Genomic DNA, 18,312 nt, shown 5'->3' on the forward strand with positions numbered 1-18,312 from the left:
TAGATTAAGGATACTTGGCACCAAGTTTATAGAAGACATTTCTTAAAAACAGCTCTAAACCATTGTAACCTTTGTCGAAGAGGCTTCTATTATTACCAGAGGCATTTTGTTGATTCTGAGGTAAGGTTTCCTAAAGCAAGGAGAAATATTTTTTAGTGGTAGTTGTTTAAGTGCTTAAAAGTAACCTTCCTTGAGGTTTAGCATTAAAGTCTTTTGATCTTCTGACAAAAAAAGGATGCATTATTTAGAAAGGATAGCCTAACTCATTTTTTTTTCAAAGATATTTGCCACTTTGTTAGTAATTGCATTTTACATGCTATCATTCCAGTGCTTATAAAACTGTGTGTGTATAATAGGCACTATGCTACTTTTGAAAGACTTTTTTTTAAGGGTTAACTTTATGTTAGAAAGATATACTTTTCCATTTTGGAAAGTAAATGGAATAAGTAAATGTAAAACAGACAAAAGTAAACAATAATTTATAATCCCCTTGAAAGTGAAAGTTGCTCAGTTGTATCCCACTCTTTGTCCATGGAATTCTCCAGGCCAAAGTATTGGAGTGGGTAACCTTTCCCTTCCCCAGGGGATCTTCCCAACCCAGGGATCAAACCGAGGTCTCCCCACACTGCAGGCAGTTTCTTTACCAACTGAGCTATGAGGGAAGCCTATAATCCCCTTGCTGCTAAGTCGCTTCAGTTGTGTCCGACTCTGTGCGACCCCATAGACAGCAGCCCACCAGGCTCCGCCGCCCCTGGGATTCTCCAGGCAAGAACACTGGAGCGGGTTGCCGTTTCCTTCTCCAGTGCATGAAAGTGAAAAGTGAAAGTGAAGTCACTCAGTCGTGTCCGACTCTTAGCGACCCCATGGACTGCAGCCCATCAGTGTCCTCCGTCCATGGGATTTTCCAGGCAAGAGTACTGGAGTGGGGTGCCATTGCCTTCTACTTAGAAGTAATTTTAGTCAGTTCTTTCTATACATGTTGTGTGTGTGTGTATTTATAACATGATCATCCATTTCATAGTGGAAATAATAATGTAATACATTTTTATCATTATTTTTCTCCATATTATATTATAATTCTTTCTTTATATCATGAAAATTTTGCTTTAACTAATTCTTTAAAGAACTGTATAAAGTTCTTAAAATGGACAATTGCACAGTTTAATGTCACATTTTACAGAGTAACCCCTAGGTGGCAGTGTGCATGTTAATTGTTCAGTTATCTGACTGCGACTCCATGGCCCTAGGGGAAGCCCCTAGGTGGCAGTAGACTAATGTATTTGAGTATTTTCATGCAAGCAGAAATGCTTTTCAGAGTATACTGAAAGAGTTCTGTTAATCAGCAGTCCTATTTGAGATCCATAAAATGTTTTTATTTTGAGTGGCTTAAAAGAAAATGTTTGTTTAAATGTGACAGTGTAAAAATTGACAAGTTTTTTTCATCATTTTAATTGTTGGAATGTGGCTTCCCCAGTGGCTTAGTGGTACGGAATCTGCCTACAATGCAAGAGTCACAGGAGACACGGGTTCGATCCCTGCGTTGGGAATATCCCCCAGAGGAGGAAATGACAACCCACTCCAGTATTCTTGCCTGGAAAATCCATGGACAGGAGCTTGGCGGGCCTACAGTCCATGGGGCCACAAAGAGTCAGACACAACTGAGCAACTAAACACAGATGCAGCTAACACACAGTTATTGGAAAGACCTCTCTGTATAGAATAAGCTTTATGTCTCCCTCTATTGAGAAGCAGCATGCTAGCTTTTTTTTGAAGTATAGTTGATTTTACAAGATTATATTAGTTTCAGGTACGCAGGATAGGGATTCAGTATTTTTAAGATTATGTTCCGTTTAAAGTTGTTATAAAATACTGCAATGTTTCCCTGTGCTGTACAATATATTCTTGTAGTTTATTTATTTTATACATAGTTGTTAGTACTTCTTAATCCCTATCCCTCTTTTAGTCCTCACCCAGAGGATAAGCTTCTTTTTAAAAATACACTAATTTATTTTCATTTGCAAGTGAATTTCAAAAATGGCTTGAGTGCACATTCAAAGAAAAGAGGTTAGCCTGAGGACATATTTAAAATAATGTGATTGTTAGCTGAAACGAAATGCTAATTAAGGATATATTTTGTGGACTTCTACTTGTATAGAACATAATGAAATGCTCTACCTCCCAAGTTTACTTTGCTTTGTCATTGAAATCAAAACTATGTAGCTGTGCAGCAGATAAAACCCAAAATCATGCAGAACTTCATAGATCCTATACAGAAAAAAAATCACTAGGTTCTCTCTATAAGAGGAATATGTATATTAGGTAAATCTGAATATTTTTATTGAATCATAAGCTGTAGGTACTGACTTTAGTAGTTGTATGGGTTCATGATTGTGGTTTTCATTTTTAAATTGCATCTGGTAATCTTAACCACCTCATATTTCAGTTGGAATGCAATGATGTTGTCCTGTTTTGGCGAATACAGCGTATGCTTGCTATCACCGCAAATACTTTAAGACAGCAACTTACAAACACTGAAGGTAAGCCACAGAGGCACTGCTTTCTAATTTGACATCAAAAATCAGTAATGTTCATTTTAAAAAGAAGGATGCCAGAATACTTCCTGAAAATTAGATTTACTAAAAAAACCAAAAATAATTTGCCTTTAAAATATTAATGAAAATAAAATCATAATTGAGAAATATGGGAAATAAACATACCAGGAGTCTTTATTGCCCAAAAACTCTGTTATGAAAGGGGTGCTAAGCATCATTTAGGATTTGGGGGAATCTGTACTTCCGTGAAAGTATTAGGGCCTAAGAATAAGACTGTCTCTGAGAATATATAAAGTACTGTATATCAGGGAGAGATTCTCCCTATAACTGAGAAGTCTGAACTTACCAATGGATTTACTATGATGAGAAAAATAAGAACTTGCTCTCCATATATATTGTTAACTTTCTCATTCTTGTATGTTCGTAAAAATGGTGCTTCTTGTGTTCCTTTATTTGCTTTAAACAGTCAGGCGATTAGAGAAAAATGTTAAAGAGGTATTGGAAGATTTTGCTGAAGACAGTGAGAAGAAGGTAAAATTGCTTACTGGCAAACGAGTTCAACTGGCCGAAGACCTCAGTAAGTAATCCTGCCTTCCCTCCATCTCACTGCCTTTTCCTTTCACCTTCCCCATGTCCATTTACTTCTCCATTTCATTTTAAACTTACAGAAAAGTGTATGCAAAAAGCTTTTTTCCCTTGAACTGTTTGAAAATTGCTGTCCTAAAGTTCCATCCGTTCCAAGTATTTTAATGTGGGCTTTTTAGAAACAAGGATTTTCTCCTAGCAGCCGTCAAAATCAAGATTTTAATAACAAGGATAAATTACTACATCTAATTTTTAGACTCCATTCAGGTTTCACCTGTTGTCCTTACAGTGTCCTTCCATATCACAAGATACTCCATATGCATTTTTTATTTTCCCTGACCCAGCTTCCCTTTTTTGTAGAATGATATTTAGAAATCACAAAGAGCTAGATACAACTGAGCAACTAAGCACAGCACAGCCTTTAGAAATCAAGAGCTGGGAGCTAGATAATGTTTATTGTTACTGAAATATCACTGTTCCCAGAAGTGCTCAGTGGAGCAAAGGAACAAATACGCATGTGTATTTATAACTATTCCTAATCAAATACTGAGCTCATTCTAATTTTCTCTTTTTCTGTAATTTTAAAAAATATTTATTTATTTATTTATTTATTTATTTATTTATTTGGCTGTATCAGGTCTTAGTTGTGGCACATGGGCATGCAAGACCTTTTGCTCTGGCTTGCGGGCTCAGCAGTTGTGCCATGGAGGCTTAGTTGCCCCACAGCACATGAGATCTTAGTTTCCCAACTGGGGAACAAACCCACATCCCCTGCCTTGGAAGGCAGATTCTTAACTACTGGACCACCCAGAGAAATCTCCCCTTTTCCGTATTTATAATTCCTTTTTCTGATAATGAGAAATCTGGCTCTTAGTGTCCTTAATATATTTACTTATTCTGATTAGTCCTCTTACATGCAACTAAACCTGTCACTGTCCCCTTCATTGCTCAAATGTCCTCACCCAGCTCAGGTTCTCTTCACCTGACTCCAGGCCATCACCACAGTTCCTCCCCCTGTGTTAATACCCTTTCCACCTCATCTCAGTTGTGACATTCTGTGCCAGGATGCCCTTCCTCGGTGAGTCCTTTTAACTGATCTCATGCTCTGACACTGCCAGGCGTCTCTCCTCCTCCCTATCCAACTACACAAGGACCTTCCTCACCTGCATCCCGACCATGCTTTTGTAGAGATACCATTTTTGTCTGTCTGTGCTTTGGCACTTTGCACTGCCTGCCTACCCTCCTCCATGAATCCTCTCCTCACTACTGGGCAGGTCACCACACCCCCATGTGAATGCCCTCTTAAACTCCGTCTGGCTTTAACACATATACCAGGACGATATGGCTCCCTACCCTCAGCCCCCAGTCCCGCTGGGTCTTATTCGTCACTTTGTCACTTTGTTTTCAGGCTATAGGGGTCGGGGTTCTTTCTTGGGTGCTAGTGAATCCCTCACTTAAAGCTATTTGGATTTCATGTTAAGATTTACTTAGATACTTCTGAATCTAAGGAAATCGGTGAAAGATTTATATTATTAAATAAAAATACTAGTGGTCAGTGCTACTGTTTGCGTTAACCTTGTAGCAAGTTTCCCTTATTTCAGCTTCATGAAACAGTAGTTTTTCCTTTCAGTGTATACTTAGTTTTACTATTTTTCTGATGTCCAAAAGATAGCACATGCTCAACAGAAAGCAGTTGCTCAAATCTGAAAACAGGTTTTAAGCTGATATGTAGCACTACAGCACAATCCCCAGAACATCCAAGAAAACCCAGGCAGTTCTCCTGTCTTCCGCCCTGTGCTGGAGCGTGTGTTCTCCTCCACTGTCCTCTCCTCTCCTCCCAACTTAACCTCAGCTTCTTATTTCTTTCTCCTTGCCTTTTCCTTCTTTTCTTTAGGTAATCTTTCTTTGAAACGTATCTAACTTTACCTTTGGTTTCCATCTCCTGTTGCTCTTCTTTCAATTTTCACGCCACTTTGGCAGTATAGTTAAGTTTGTGCTAACTCACAGGTCTGTACTTAAATCTGAGCTACCACGTATTTTGTTGTCATCGTTCAGTTGCTCAGTGGTATTCTGACTCTCTGCAACTCCGTGGACTGCAGCGAGCCAGGCTTCCCTGTCCTTCACTATCTCCTGGAGTTTGCTCAAACTCATGTCCATTGAGTCAGTGATGCCATCCAGCCATCTCATCCTCTGTCTCCCCCATCTTAGGCAGGCTACCTCCCACAGCCTTAACTTCCTTTGAAACAGTTGTACTACAATAGTTCTTTTTTTATATAGGATTGTTAGGGAAATTGGTTCAAAAAACATTTGTAAGTTCCTGGTTCATAATTTTATGCTGAATTAGTACTGTTCAGGAAGAGATGTATCAGTTTTACAAGGTATACAGACCTATTTCTTTTGTATCTCTCAAGAAATAGTTATCAGACAGTGAAGTACTTCCATGTGTTTTACCTGAAATATGCATTTTTAAGTGATTAGAATGATGTGTCTTTTCTCACGTTTTAGAATAGTCTTCTTTTTAAAAAATATTTATTTACTTGGCTGTGCTGCATCTTAGCTGCAGCACGTGGGCTCTTTAGTTGGGGCATATGAACTTTTAGTTGGAGCATGTGGGATCTAGTTACCTGACCAGTGTAACCTAGGCCCCCTGCATTGGGAGCTTGGAGTCTTAGCCACTAGACCACCAGGGAAGTCCCTTTAATAGAGTCTTGTGTAACCCCATCCCTTTTCACTCCCAATTTGATTATTTAAAGAAAGCGTATTGCTAACACAAATTTGTGTACTGTCAAGCCAATTCTTATGTTTTCCTGCTGTTTTTCCTGAAAAAGTACTCATGACTCCCTTGAAATGACTTACCACTTTTGTGTGTATAAATATATAATTATCCTCATGTTTCTGTACCAAATAATGTCCTTGGAAGCAAGTGTTTGACCAGTGACTCAGCCTTATCAGTCACACTAAAGGAGATGAGACATGACTTTGTCCATTAGTTGAAAAAGAATCTTGAGAGTACCTTTTCCTTACTGTTTATCTTCAGTCTAACACTTGGGAATATGGTCATGGATACTTTCAGCCAGAAAACTTTCAGAGTTTAATGGTTACTACTGTATTACACAGATCAAAGTTCCTAGTATATCATATTCAATTAGCATATGTTAAGTCGGTTAATGAAATTTAGAGAAAGGGAAGCAGATAGGGCTTCTGTTTTGTTTTGCTTTTTACAGTTTGAAATGGGTACAGGATGAAATATTATAGAAATTGGTACAAGTTTGATGCATCATCTATTTTGCCAGTCTTAAGCTTGCCCATTTTCAAATCATTTCTCCACTTTACTTTGGAGGTTCAGCAACTGATTATACTTTAAGATGATTACATAAAAAGTGCTGTGATGTTCTTTCATTTTAAGAGGTACCACGTTCAATATTGAAATGAAGCCACAAAACTAGAATTAGAAAGATGAAAGAAGAATTTGCCTCTTCTAGTCTTAGGAGGCTCATTGGTTGAGGAGTCATACAGGGAACCCAGACTCTAGAAGCACAGTGGATTCCATTGGTGGAACAGGGAAAGGTCAGGAGGACCCTGGGGCATCTTGAGGATGTAGAAAGTAAGGAAGCAGTTGAAGGATGATAGGGACATGTCAGCAAGATACAGAGGCCAACGGGCAGAGATTCCTGCTAGCCAACACTAGGACAATTTGGGCATCAAAGTAAAGAAGGACGGTGTAAGGAAAAAAGAGTAACTGTATGTGTGGAAAAGACTGGTAATATCCACCTTAATCAAGCGGTTAAAATAATATTATCAGTAATGGTCAGATCAGAACTATGTGATACCTTAGAGAATTCAGTGAGAAGAACCCAATGTCTCTTCTGTGATTTTCTCACCAAAGATGTATAACTTAAATTCAGTCATGAAGGTACATCAGGAAAACCCAAGTTAAAGCACAGTCTATAAAATAGCTGGCCTGTAGTCTCTAAATGTATCGAGATCATGAGTGACAAGGAAAGACTGAGAAACTGTTCCAGCTCGAGGGAGACCAAGAACAGGAAAACAAAATACAATGTCTGTGATCCTGAACTGAATCTTTTTACTCTAAAGGATGTAAATGGGACAGTTGGTAGGGATCTGAGGGTTACATGGTAGTCATATGTCAATATTATCAATTTTAAACTTTGATTGTTAGATTGAGATTATTTAGGGAAATAATCTTATTTGTAGCTAACACACAATACAATTGGGGCTTGTGAGGCATAATGACAGTAAATGATTCAGGAAAATTATACTCTTTGTGGTATTCTTAAAACTGTTTCCTCAGTCTGAGAAAAGGATTAAAAAGGATATATCCTGATACAGGATCAGGGGTCATATGAAAATAATTTAGAGAAAATGAGGCTTTTGAAAACATCGTCTGTGAAGATGTTGAAAGACTGGGTCACCTCATGCACAATTTAATAAAATACATAACTGATCTTTCCACCTTAATCTCTTTTTTGCAATGTCTACTCATATTCACAACTGCCCGGTATCCACTGTGACACTGATGAAATTCTTTTGATTTTGTAGTGAATATTTTCTCAGGATTTCGTTTTTATAGATATTCAAGTACAACATTAATTTAGATAAAATCCATTTGGATTCCCAGCATAATTTTTAATAATGTGTCCTATCTATTTATTGAAATAGACTGCAATTTTAAAACGCCTTCTTTGGAGAGGGAAAAATCAGCATGTTATATAGCTCAATTCAAAATTTTTCTATAATCTGTTTATGATTTATAAGATCTATTTTATGATTGTCATTATATAAAATAATATTGCTAAAACCTCGTAGACATTTTCAGAATTTATTCTCCACTCCAGCCCAGAAACTGAGTGTCTGGGCACTGATAACAGCTGCTGATAGTGTTGCTAAACTGAGTTTCATCAGTACAGCATGGGATTCTTTTGTTATTTGCTCTCTGAATATCGTATCAACAGTTAACTAGATTATTGTGAGTTTTTGGACCTTGATATCAGTTGCAAGGAGTTTAGAGCTTAGGTTTCTTTTTCAACTCTTATTCACTAAAGTCTGAGTTATACTTTTCATTCTTTGTGTACATAATCAAAGAATCACTGATACCCAGTAATTAAAGGGGTATTAGCGGTCATTTAGATTTTCCTCTCCTTCTTTTACAATAAATTCCTTTTCATTTTTGTATGAGAACTTGATTCTGCTTGTGAAAATGAATTAATATTAAATACATTTCCTATGCCAGATACGAGGTTATGTGTTTAAAACACATTTTCATATTCTCAATAAGTCATTTTTTCTCATTTATATATAATAAAGAAATAGAGTCCTAAAAACACCCAATAGTGGTAAAGCCAGGATTTGAGCTCAGCTTTAACTACTATGCTGAACTATATTTTTGAAGGGAGAAAAAAAACCCCAAGGCATTAGACAATATAATTATATGAAACGGTCTTGTATATTTGGAAACTTCCATAGTTTACAGTGTCCCTCATGGAGTGGGTCAGAAAGATGTACATACTAGTTACGATCATGATCATTACCATCCTATGTACTTCCTGTAATACAAAAGCATCGCAGCTTAAACTTTCAAACAGTGTGAAACCTTTAGAGAATTAGGGAGTCTGGGTAGGAGAACACTAAAGTGTGAACGGCACCAATAAACATTGAAGGAAGTTCATTTTCCTTATATGACTTGTAGACCTGTCTCTAAGTGCACTCGATCAGATTCCGCCAGAGGTAAGTAGTATCTAAGTTGCCCAAAATCTAGACACAGCTTTTCAGTCTGGTGTTATTGTACTTCTTAGAGACTTAAGATCCAACTGTAACAGATACAGAATCTTTACTTGAGCATAATGGCTGTTATTCTTAGTTGAACTTCTTTGTTGAGCTTGTCTGGGAGTGTTGAGATGTTTTATAATAAGCTTCAGTATATTTCTTGTATTTTACATGAAGAGAAGATATGCTTCAGTCAAAGCCAGATATTTCATATTTACATCTCATTTACTAACGAAATATGAAAACAGTCATAAACTTTTTACTTGGGCTACCATTGCACAGGCTTATTTTAATGATAATTTTGATGCCCTTAATGTTAAAAACAGCATAGATTAAAGAGGCTGGTAAAATTAGAATTTTCCAATATCCGCAGCTTTTCTCTCTTGTAGTTAATTTGCTCTGCTGACTCCCTACGCGAGGTGGCAACAGCTGGCCTTTTTACTAGAGCTCTGGGGATTAGAGTAGCAGTCGCAGCAGCGTGCTCGGCCTCTTGCCTCTGTTGACTGTTCTTTATTGTTTGATGCCTGAGCATCTCCCAGACAGCCAGCAATTGTTTCTTGAATCCTAAAGTTTGTTTCTCTTGGGAGTATATACAATGCTGGTTGGGCTCCTCTTTGTATCTCCTGACTTTCCCAGTCTCCTCTTATCCTTTCCGTGCTTTCTCTTGATAATTAGAATGGAGTAAAGATACAAGTTTTGTATGTTAGTGCGCAGGAGATTCAGTTTTGATGCTAAAAACTTAGAAATATAGATGACAGATGGAAATTTCTTTTTTTCTCTGAGCTATCAGATAGTAACAAATTATTTTTTTAATGAAAACTTTATTCTTCATGATTAGTATACTAGTAGCTTTATAATTTAATTTTATAAATTACATAAAAAGGGAGCAACAGCAGAATGATCCAGTGCTACATTTAAAAGCTAAGATTGGAAGAGAAATGCTCCTTAGCTGTTCCAGTTTAAGAAGTACCTTCATTATCTCTAAAATATAATTCTAATTTATAAGAGTTAAGTTTCTTCACACCATGTTAAAACTTGGGTAAAAAGTAGTCAGAAAATATCAAGATGAGAAAAGCTTCAGCAAGAATAATTTTGTTGTTCTTCATTTAGAAAAAAGAAATAGGTACCTTTTGAATTTAATTTTCATTGGTTCCTCCACATTCCTAAACTTCTGCCATACCTACAGAATCTTTGAGGGCCTTCGTGGATGAAAATAGCAGCCACACAGCAATGTGAGACTAAAAGTTATCCTTGAAAGATTATACTCAGAATCTGAAACTTAAAACTGTAGAAAAGGGAAGTCATGTTTAAACTACCTTTCCCAGAGCCAGGGCTCTGGCGTGTGTATTTTGCCAAGTCTCCGTAGGTGATTCTTGCCATGCATCACAACAGCTACTCATGCCATGCCCTCAAACCAGTACTCTAGAGAGTTCTTCATGTTTACAGCAGTACAATCTGCCAAATTAGTAACTGGGGTGGAATTATCATGTATCTTCTTCTGGTAGAGTGTGATAAATCATGTGACTACTGAAAATTTGTTATTTGAACTATCATCTGTAGTAGCATGTCCATTTTTTCTGTAAACATAACCAAAGAAAATTAATTTTGAAGGGATTTGATTTAAAGGATAAGAGGATAGTATTAAGTTGTAGAATTCTAGGTACGTAGACAATCCTTGTGGCATCATTTATATATAAATACTGTTATTGTGAGTTTTGGCCAACAATTATAGAACCTCAATACTGGTGTCTCATCTCTGCTGGCTTCCAGCATGTTTCTAAGCAGTCTTTCTCCCTTGTCTCTCTTTTTCTAATATCTCTCACTGTTCGTTCTTCTATGTCATTATTATCTCTTGGTCCTGAGCTAGTGTTTTCCTCCTCTCTGCTTTTTTACCTTCCTTCAGTGGTTAGAAACTTTACCGAGGTACTGCCAGTGTTGTTTAATTGAGCATAAGGCAGGCTTCCCACTATAGACAACTGTAGATCAACCAAAATAACCAATTTAAGAGTTTTTTTCATGTCTGTTATTATATGATCTCTTCTGCCCAAGTGATATGCTTCTTTCCTAAATTCGCCTTACTTTGTAAATCATACATTGTATATGTTTGCTGAATGTTCAATCATGTTGCTTCAATACAGACTCTTCATTAGCCCACTTCTCTTAACTTAAAAGAGAGGGAAAAGGAGCCTTTCTCATCCTAAGGAAGCTTTCCTCTCTGTTGCCAGGGAACTGCCATCTCATTTCTCTTGTGGAACAGCTCACATTTCCTGCATTCAGCTCTGTACCCACACATTCCTTTGCTCACATTTTGTGATCTAGCTTTCATTCCTAACAAAACCCCTGCTTTCTAGGTCACCTGTGATGTCCTAATCACTGGCCCACCCAATTCACTGAAGCGTTTTCATTTGTGTGTGTGTTCATTAGGAAGTCTTAAGTCAATTGGAGTATTTTTATTCTCTCTGATATTTAGTACTTTTTGGAATGGTTAGTAGATGTGAATATATTTGAAAAATGGAAAGACTGAAATTTTTTTCTTCACTGCAGAATAAATAACTGCTTCCTCTGTTATCAGTGTTTGAGGTCATTCAGGCATCTTCTCAGGGTAAAAGTGGTTGAGTTTCTAAATTCTGCCTTCGTGAAATATTTTCCCTGGTAAAATGAAATTGACAAAGCAGCTAAGAAAGAAAGTGAAGAGTTATTTTTATCTTGAGTCTGCAGAGATGAAGTAGAGTCTGCCTTTGTGTTGTAGCCCAAAAAGGGGAGAGAGAGTGTGTGAGTTGACACAAAGAATAAAATAATCCTCAGGGGGAGTCCTCTGTGTTAAGACAAGTAGTTATTTACAGGCATGATTCCACACGATGAGTCCAAATTGTGTGCTTTCCAGGTTATTGATGAGAAAATTTAAACTCAAAATGGGGCTTTTAGAATCAAGCACATTTTTCATGCACTAAGTCTGTCTTTTAAGGACAGCATTGAAGGATATTGATAAATTGGTACAAGATTAAAAGGATATTTACTTCTCTAAAATCTTAAACAGGCTACTGGTACTCAATGCTTTACTAGCAAGTATGTTCATTTTGCTTAAAAGCCACATTTTTAACTGATAAAAGTCAGAATAAGGATAGAAAGGACTCTTCAGTAACTTATGAATTGAATTTTGGTTATTTTAAAGTGGATTCCATTTATGTGTTACTGTGTTATGTGTTTGTGTGTATATTAATATGTATTAAAAAGCCAGTGCTTATATTTAAAACTAGAAATTAGGCTGTTTTCCCCCTTGTTATTATGCTTACCACTCCCTCAGTGAGAGTTTAGAATGAAATAATATCTTTATATTTGGGATTAAACCTTGATTTGTTTTATTTTTTAATTATGTCTTTTGTACTGTTCTCTCCATTCTGAGATGGAGAGAAAAATGGAATCTAGTCATTGAAAACTAAATCGAACTGTGAAACAATCCATCGACATGTGTAACAGTATATTAAAAAATAAAATTAAGCAGAAATGAATAATCTTTTTCAAAAATTGTCTTGAAGGACAAATTGATGGATACTGAACTGCTAATCTTTATGAAATAGGGTTCGCAGAATAGTTGTGTGGGGGTGTGTGTGTTAAGGGCAAAAGGAATTTTAATTTCTTTACCATTTTATACATTCCTTAACTGCCTCTTTGCCCAAATGAGCATAATTCAGAATTACCTTAAAATTTTCATATTCTTAACTGTCATGTTCATAGAAATGATAAAGCTGGTTTGTGATATGATAAATCTTAAGAGTGACTGATACCTTCCCAAATAACCTCTTGGTGATTGTGACACCAAGAGACATTTCATGGGGCTGCATAATAAGTGATCATTAACGTATCATCCTTTGTGGTGGGAAATTCACATTGAATTCTCATTTCCTTCGTGGATCTGTCATCTGTGAATGAATTGAAACCTTTCTTGTTGAACTAGTGAAGTTTTTAAGCTTGTGCAGCCTATTAAAGATAACAGATTTTGTCTGCTTCTTCGTTAGCTGGTGTATGGAGATGGTCTATTTTAATTCCTCTTAAGAGAATTCTTTCAGTCTATTCCTTTAGTTTTAGGGCTGTAAGTTAGATCTTTTTTTCTGGGTCAAGGAATTCTTATTTAGCCTCTCTCTTTATTGGCACCACTGCATGGTGCCAGTTCTGAGTCATATGTACCTGTTTTCCCCCAGTACAACTGTCAGAATTTTGGGTGTTTTTGTTTTCATCTTTTTTTAAATCACAGAACTAGTGCATATGCATTGTGTAAAATTAGAAAATATAGATGGCAGGACTTTTTAAGCTGTTGCCACTGCCCAGAAATAACCACTGTAGCTCTGTATTCTAATAACGTTTTTAATATGATCTTAGGGCTATAATTTGTGTCACACATCTGGAAGACATTTTTCAGGACGAGATCGTGGATTAGCTTCCACCTATACCCTGAGTCTTCAGTTTGTTGTCATTGCTCCTATTTCTGGTTTCTCATCTATCAGAGTAAGCTACATTTCTTTTTCTTTTCTTCATATAAACTTACTTCAAAAAGATTCATTGAGAGGAAGGAGTAAGGAGCATTAGTATAAATAAAAACTATGATGCTCATTACTTTAAATACAGGAGGTATTCCAGAGGCTGTCTTATAACAAAACATGTACTAAAAATTACTGTTTTAAAGTCAGTCTCCGTCTGTATTTAGGGCCCTGGCACTTCCTGTACATTGTGCCTTCACTGTGTCTCCCCTTCCTTCAGAAATGCTTGAAGCTTCGCTTCTTAAAACTGTGGGGTCAATTCATGATTGTCTTTCAAACAGGAAAAGATTTGAATGTTTGGCTGCTACCTCCACTTTAAACCATCCACTCTCTTAACTTTGTAACCTTTTATTCTCACTGAGACTGCTGACAATCAAGAAAGCAATGAGCCAGTCAAGCTTTAGGAAAAGAAAGTATTCTCAAGTATCTGCATCATTAGGTACTTTGGAATCCCAGTCAAATCCTGCTTGGAACTCTGTATATATCCCTTAAATGTGTACAGAGCTTTACACTTTACACAGTTTCTTAGGTTTGCCTTGTAAAGCCATATAAGGCTTATAAGTTATTATCTCCATTGTTCAAATGGGAAAATTGATGTTCATTGAGGAAAATGGTTTAGCCAAGCATAAAAATATTTATGGCAAAGCTGGGACTAACAAGATGTATTAGAGATAGTATATTTTTAGATTTGTTTTGGGATTCTGTTCATCTTTAGTCTGGGATTGTGCTAGTGGGTGACTGTATATAACCAAGTTCATATAGTTTGGCTTTCTTTTTTACATTATTTTCAATGTGTTGGTTTCAGACCCTGCTCTTCTAGTTAAACTAATCACTAACTCTAGAACAATAAGTTTGTCTCCTAAAGACATGTAATGATTTCATTGTTCAAAAAAGATAACTCAGGCATATAAATCTATGCATGCTTATTGCTTTTTCAATTGTATGATTATTCCTTTTCTGTAGAAGAAATTATGATTATAATTTAAATGTGATTGTCTAAGTTAGTGAATGCATGAAATTAATTCTGAAGTTATTTTTGTGTCTTTGAGCCTTATTCTGACTTATGAAACCAGTGTCAGTAATGATACCTCTTTATAGGGTTAGAGTGAGAAATAACTGAAAACTTATGAAATCAGCCTAAAAAAAAAACAAACATGAATGCCTATTAGTTCTCCTTGTGATAAAATTAATAATACTTTGTTCTAATGCAACATTTTATTTAAGAGATAAAATTATATTTCATTTTTGTTTTTCATCTCACTTAATTCATAATTTTATTAAAGTCTACAATTTTTAATTCCATACTTTCTACAAATTTTAGTTTGGTTCGTAAATCAGAATTGCATTCTCCCTTCTTGTATTTTTTTCTTTTACTTTTAAAATTACATTAATGAGCTGACTGTTTAAGAATCATTCTCATGATTCATTCATCTGTTACTCCTCCCTTTTAAACCTTCAGAACTGAAGGTCTTTTGACAAACCAATATTTATAACAGTTTGACAGCAGGATGAGGAACAGCGTTTGTCTTTGTAACAGCTTGAAGAAAGACCCTTTCCAGGATCCAGTCATGCAGTTACAATCTTGACCTCTTTCTTATGCTGGGAACATACATAGAGCAGCACCTCCCATGTGTTTTCTTGTCCCATTGACTGTCCATTCACTTCCCATCTGTTTGGCAGTCTTAAAGGAACAGAAGGGGCCCTCTTCTTATAAATCTGTCTTTGCAAGTGATAAATGATGTCCTGTCTCTTTAAGAGCTGCCTGGGTGGTTTTCCTTTTCTTAAAATGTTTCAACGTCTCTCCTAACAAAATTCAGAGTAAAATATACTTTTAAGAATAAGAAGAAAATAGGAAAGAAAGAAATGAATTATTTTTATACTTTCTTAATTATTTGGGACTGAATATCTTACTGGTCATAGGCTAGTGCTTTTTTAGCTTTCCCAATTAATTACCTATATCATAGTTGTTAAATTGTATTGATTTTTAGGCTTTCCTGTGGGGAAAAAGAAGAAATTATTTACTTTGAAATACTGTATTTATTTAAGCTTTTTTGAGGGAAAAAAATCAATGTATTTTTAATGTTAGCATATAAAATAACTTCTAAATACTTTTTCATCATAATTTTGAGTTGATAGTTGTATGAATATGGAATATTTTATGTACTGGATACAGAATGAAATAACTCACAGGAGATGATTATAATCTTATGGTAGAATCTAACTTTTAAAAAATGATCATGAATCATATAGAAATGTATGATTTTCTTCTATTGCTGAAAATAATGACTTTAAATATAGATATTTGTATCTTTGAGTTTTCTGAGAATTGAGCAGAAATGAAAATATTTTTTCTCTCATGTAGAGATTGTTCATAGAAGGTTAAATATGCTAATATTGTTTCCCAAAAATGTTCTTAAATTACTGATTTTAAAAGCGCTGCTGGTATAAAAAGATCATTTTTATTTATTTTTTTTTTTAATTTATTTATTTATTTTTAATTTTTACTTTACAATTCTGTATTGGTTTTGGCATTTTTAGAGTATTATAGTATATTTTATGAATCAGCTGCCTGTGGTGTATCTTCTACAAACTAGCTTGTTAGTTTAGTAATTCCCTACCTTATTCCCGAAACAATTTGATGCAGCTTATAAAGATCTACGCTGTAAAAAAGGTAAGAATACTTAAATTAAAAGGGTGGAAGGGAAGAGAAAATCCAGGCAATGCAATAATGTGAAACTTAGAATGGGATTGGTTCTCTCGAGGGTTCTGCATACTTTGCTATAAACAAGCTGACGATTTAGTCTGGAGCTTCCTACTGGTGTTGCCGAACCCCTAGCCCTATGTACAGCAAAGCCAATCAACTGACACTGGGTTGTGGTGAAGGAGTGTTGTTCTATCACTAAGTCATATCCAACTCTTGGCAACCCCCATGACTGTAGCATGCTAGGCTTCTCTGTCTTCGCCTGCTCCTCTGTCCTCCACTGTCTCCTGGAGTTTGCTGAGGTTCATGTTCGAGTCATTGATGCTATGCAACCATCTCATTCTCTGCCACCACCTTCTCCTCCTGCCTTCTGTCTTTCCTGGCATCAGGATATTTCCCAGTGAGTTGGCTCTTCAGATCAAGTGGCCAAAGTATTGGAGCTTCAGCATCAGTCCTTCCAATGAATATTCAGGGTTGATTTCATTTAGGATTGGCAGTTTGATCTCCTGGCAGTACAGGAGACTCAAGAGTCTCTGTAACAATTCAAAAGCATCAGTTCTTCATTACTCGATCTTTATGGATCATCTCTCACATCTATACGTGACTACTGGAAAAACCATAGCTTTGACTAAACAGACCTGTTGGCAGAGTGATGTCTCTGCTTTTTAATACACTGCCTAGGTCTGTCATAGCTTTTCTTCCAAGGAGCAAGCATCTTTTCATTTCATGGCTGCAGTCATCATCCACAATGATTTTGGAGCCCAAGAAAATAAAATCTGCCACTGTCTGCCACTGTTTCCACTTTTTCCGCATCTGTTTGCCATGAAGTGATGGGGCCAGATGCCATGATCTTAGTTTTCTGAATGTTGAGTTTTAAGCCAGCTTTTTCCATTCTCTTTCACCCTCATCAAGAGGCTCTTTAGTTCCTCTTCACTTTATGCCATTAGAGTGGTATCATCTACATATCTGAGTTGTTGATATTTCTCACAGCAATATTGATTCCAGCTTGAGCTTCATGCAGCTCAGCATTTCATATGATGTACTCTACATGTAAGTTGAAAAAGCAGGGTGACAATATACACCCTTGTCATATTCCTTTCCCAGTTTTGAATCACTTAGTTCATTGTTCCATGTCTGATTCTAACTTGCTTCTTGACCCGCATACAGGTTTCTCAGGAGACAGGTGAGATGGTCTGATACTTCCCATCTCTTTTAAGAATTTTCCACAGTTCATTGTGATCTGCATAGTCAAAGGCTTCAGTGTAGTCAGTGAAACAGAACATAAATTATAATTTATTTCACTGACTTTTCCTATGGCAGCTTTCTTTCTAAATCATATTGTTTTGGGGTCTGAAATAAACTTCTAAACTTTTAAAATCATCTTTTTTAAAAAAAAATTATTTGTTTATTTGGCTGCATTGGCTCCTAGTTGTGGCATGTGAACTCTTAATTGCAGCATGTGGGATCTAGTTCCCTGACCAGGGATCAAATCTGGGTCCCCTGCATTGGGAGCATGGAGTCTTAGCCACCGGACCACCAGGAAGGTCTCTAAAATAATCGTTAATGTTTAAATTAAGTGTTGGTTAAGTCAGATCACTCACCTGTCAATAAATGAGTGAACAATGAATGAATATTCATGGGCATCTATTACACAGCAAGTGTAGCACTTGCTGAGTGATTTTAAATTACAGACTTCTTTGTAAGTAGATAATTCATATAAGCAGTCCTATTCCTGGGTGCGGGTGGGGCGGAGACAGTGTAAAATGAATCTTTCTAAAATGAACTCTGCAGTCCTATGAGAAAAATATTATCATTTGTGTTGCAGTTTTTGCTAGTAGCTTAATATCAGATAAAAAGATACTAAAGAACAAAAGACCACTAATAAGTTTTAAAAGGTGCAATTATTCATAACATCAGAATAGTACATTTCAGTCCTAAGTTTTAAAGTACAATAATATAGACTTTGAATTTTTTAAGACATTCCCTCATTTTATAGATAAAGAAACTAGGACTGTGATTTGTCCACAATAGTAAGGTTAAAGGTAAAGCCAGGACTAGAAACTTAGTTCTCCTGATCACATTATCATATGCCTGTTAATACAGTATGGTCTCATTTTTATAAAAATCATATGAAATAACTACACTATTGATTTAG

General features: G+C 36.1%; 1 protein-coding gene across 6 annotated transcripts in view; it reads left to right on the forward strand.

Moving 5' to 3' along the window:
* Positions 1 to 18,312, forward strand: part of OPA1 (OPA1 mitochondrial dynamin like GTPase) — an 81,944-nt gene that overhangs the window by 52,755 nt on the left and 10,877 nt on the right. For 4 of the 6 annotated variants that reach the window (XM_040267521.1, XM_040267522.1, XM_040267523.1 and 1 more), the window contains 3 exons: positions 4 to 120; positions 2,444 to 2,537; positions 3,019 to 3,129. In XM_040267521.1, the coding sequence (XP_040123455.1) occupies positions 4 to 120; positions 2,444 to 2,537; positions 3,019 to 3,129 (322 nt within the window). Of the gene's footprint in view, positions 1 to 3; positions 121 to 2,443; positions 2,538 to 3,018; positions 3,134 to 18,312 lie in introns of all 6 variants that reach the window. The other 2 variants (XR_005725795.1, XR_005725794.1) reach the window with 1 other exon arrangement.

This window comes from Oryx dammah, unplaced genomic scaffold, assembly GCF_014754425.2.
Source record: "Oryx dammah isolate SB20612 unplaced genomic scaffold, SCBI_Odam_1.1 HiC_scaffold_2, whole genome shotgun sequence".
Lineage (NCBI taxonomy): Eukaryota > Metazoa > Chordata > Mammalia > Artiodactyla > Bovidae > Oryx > Oryx dammah.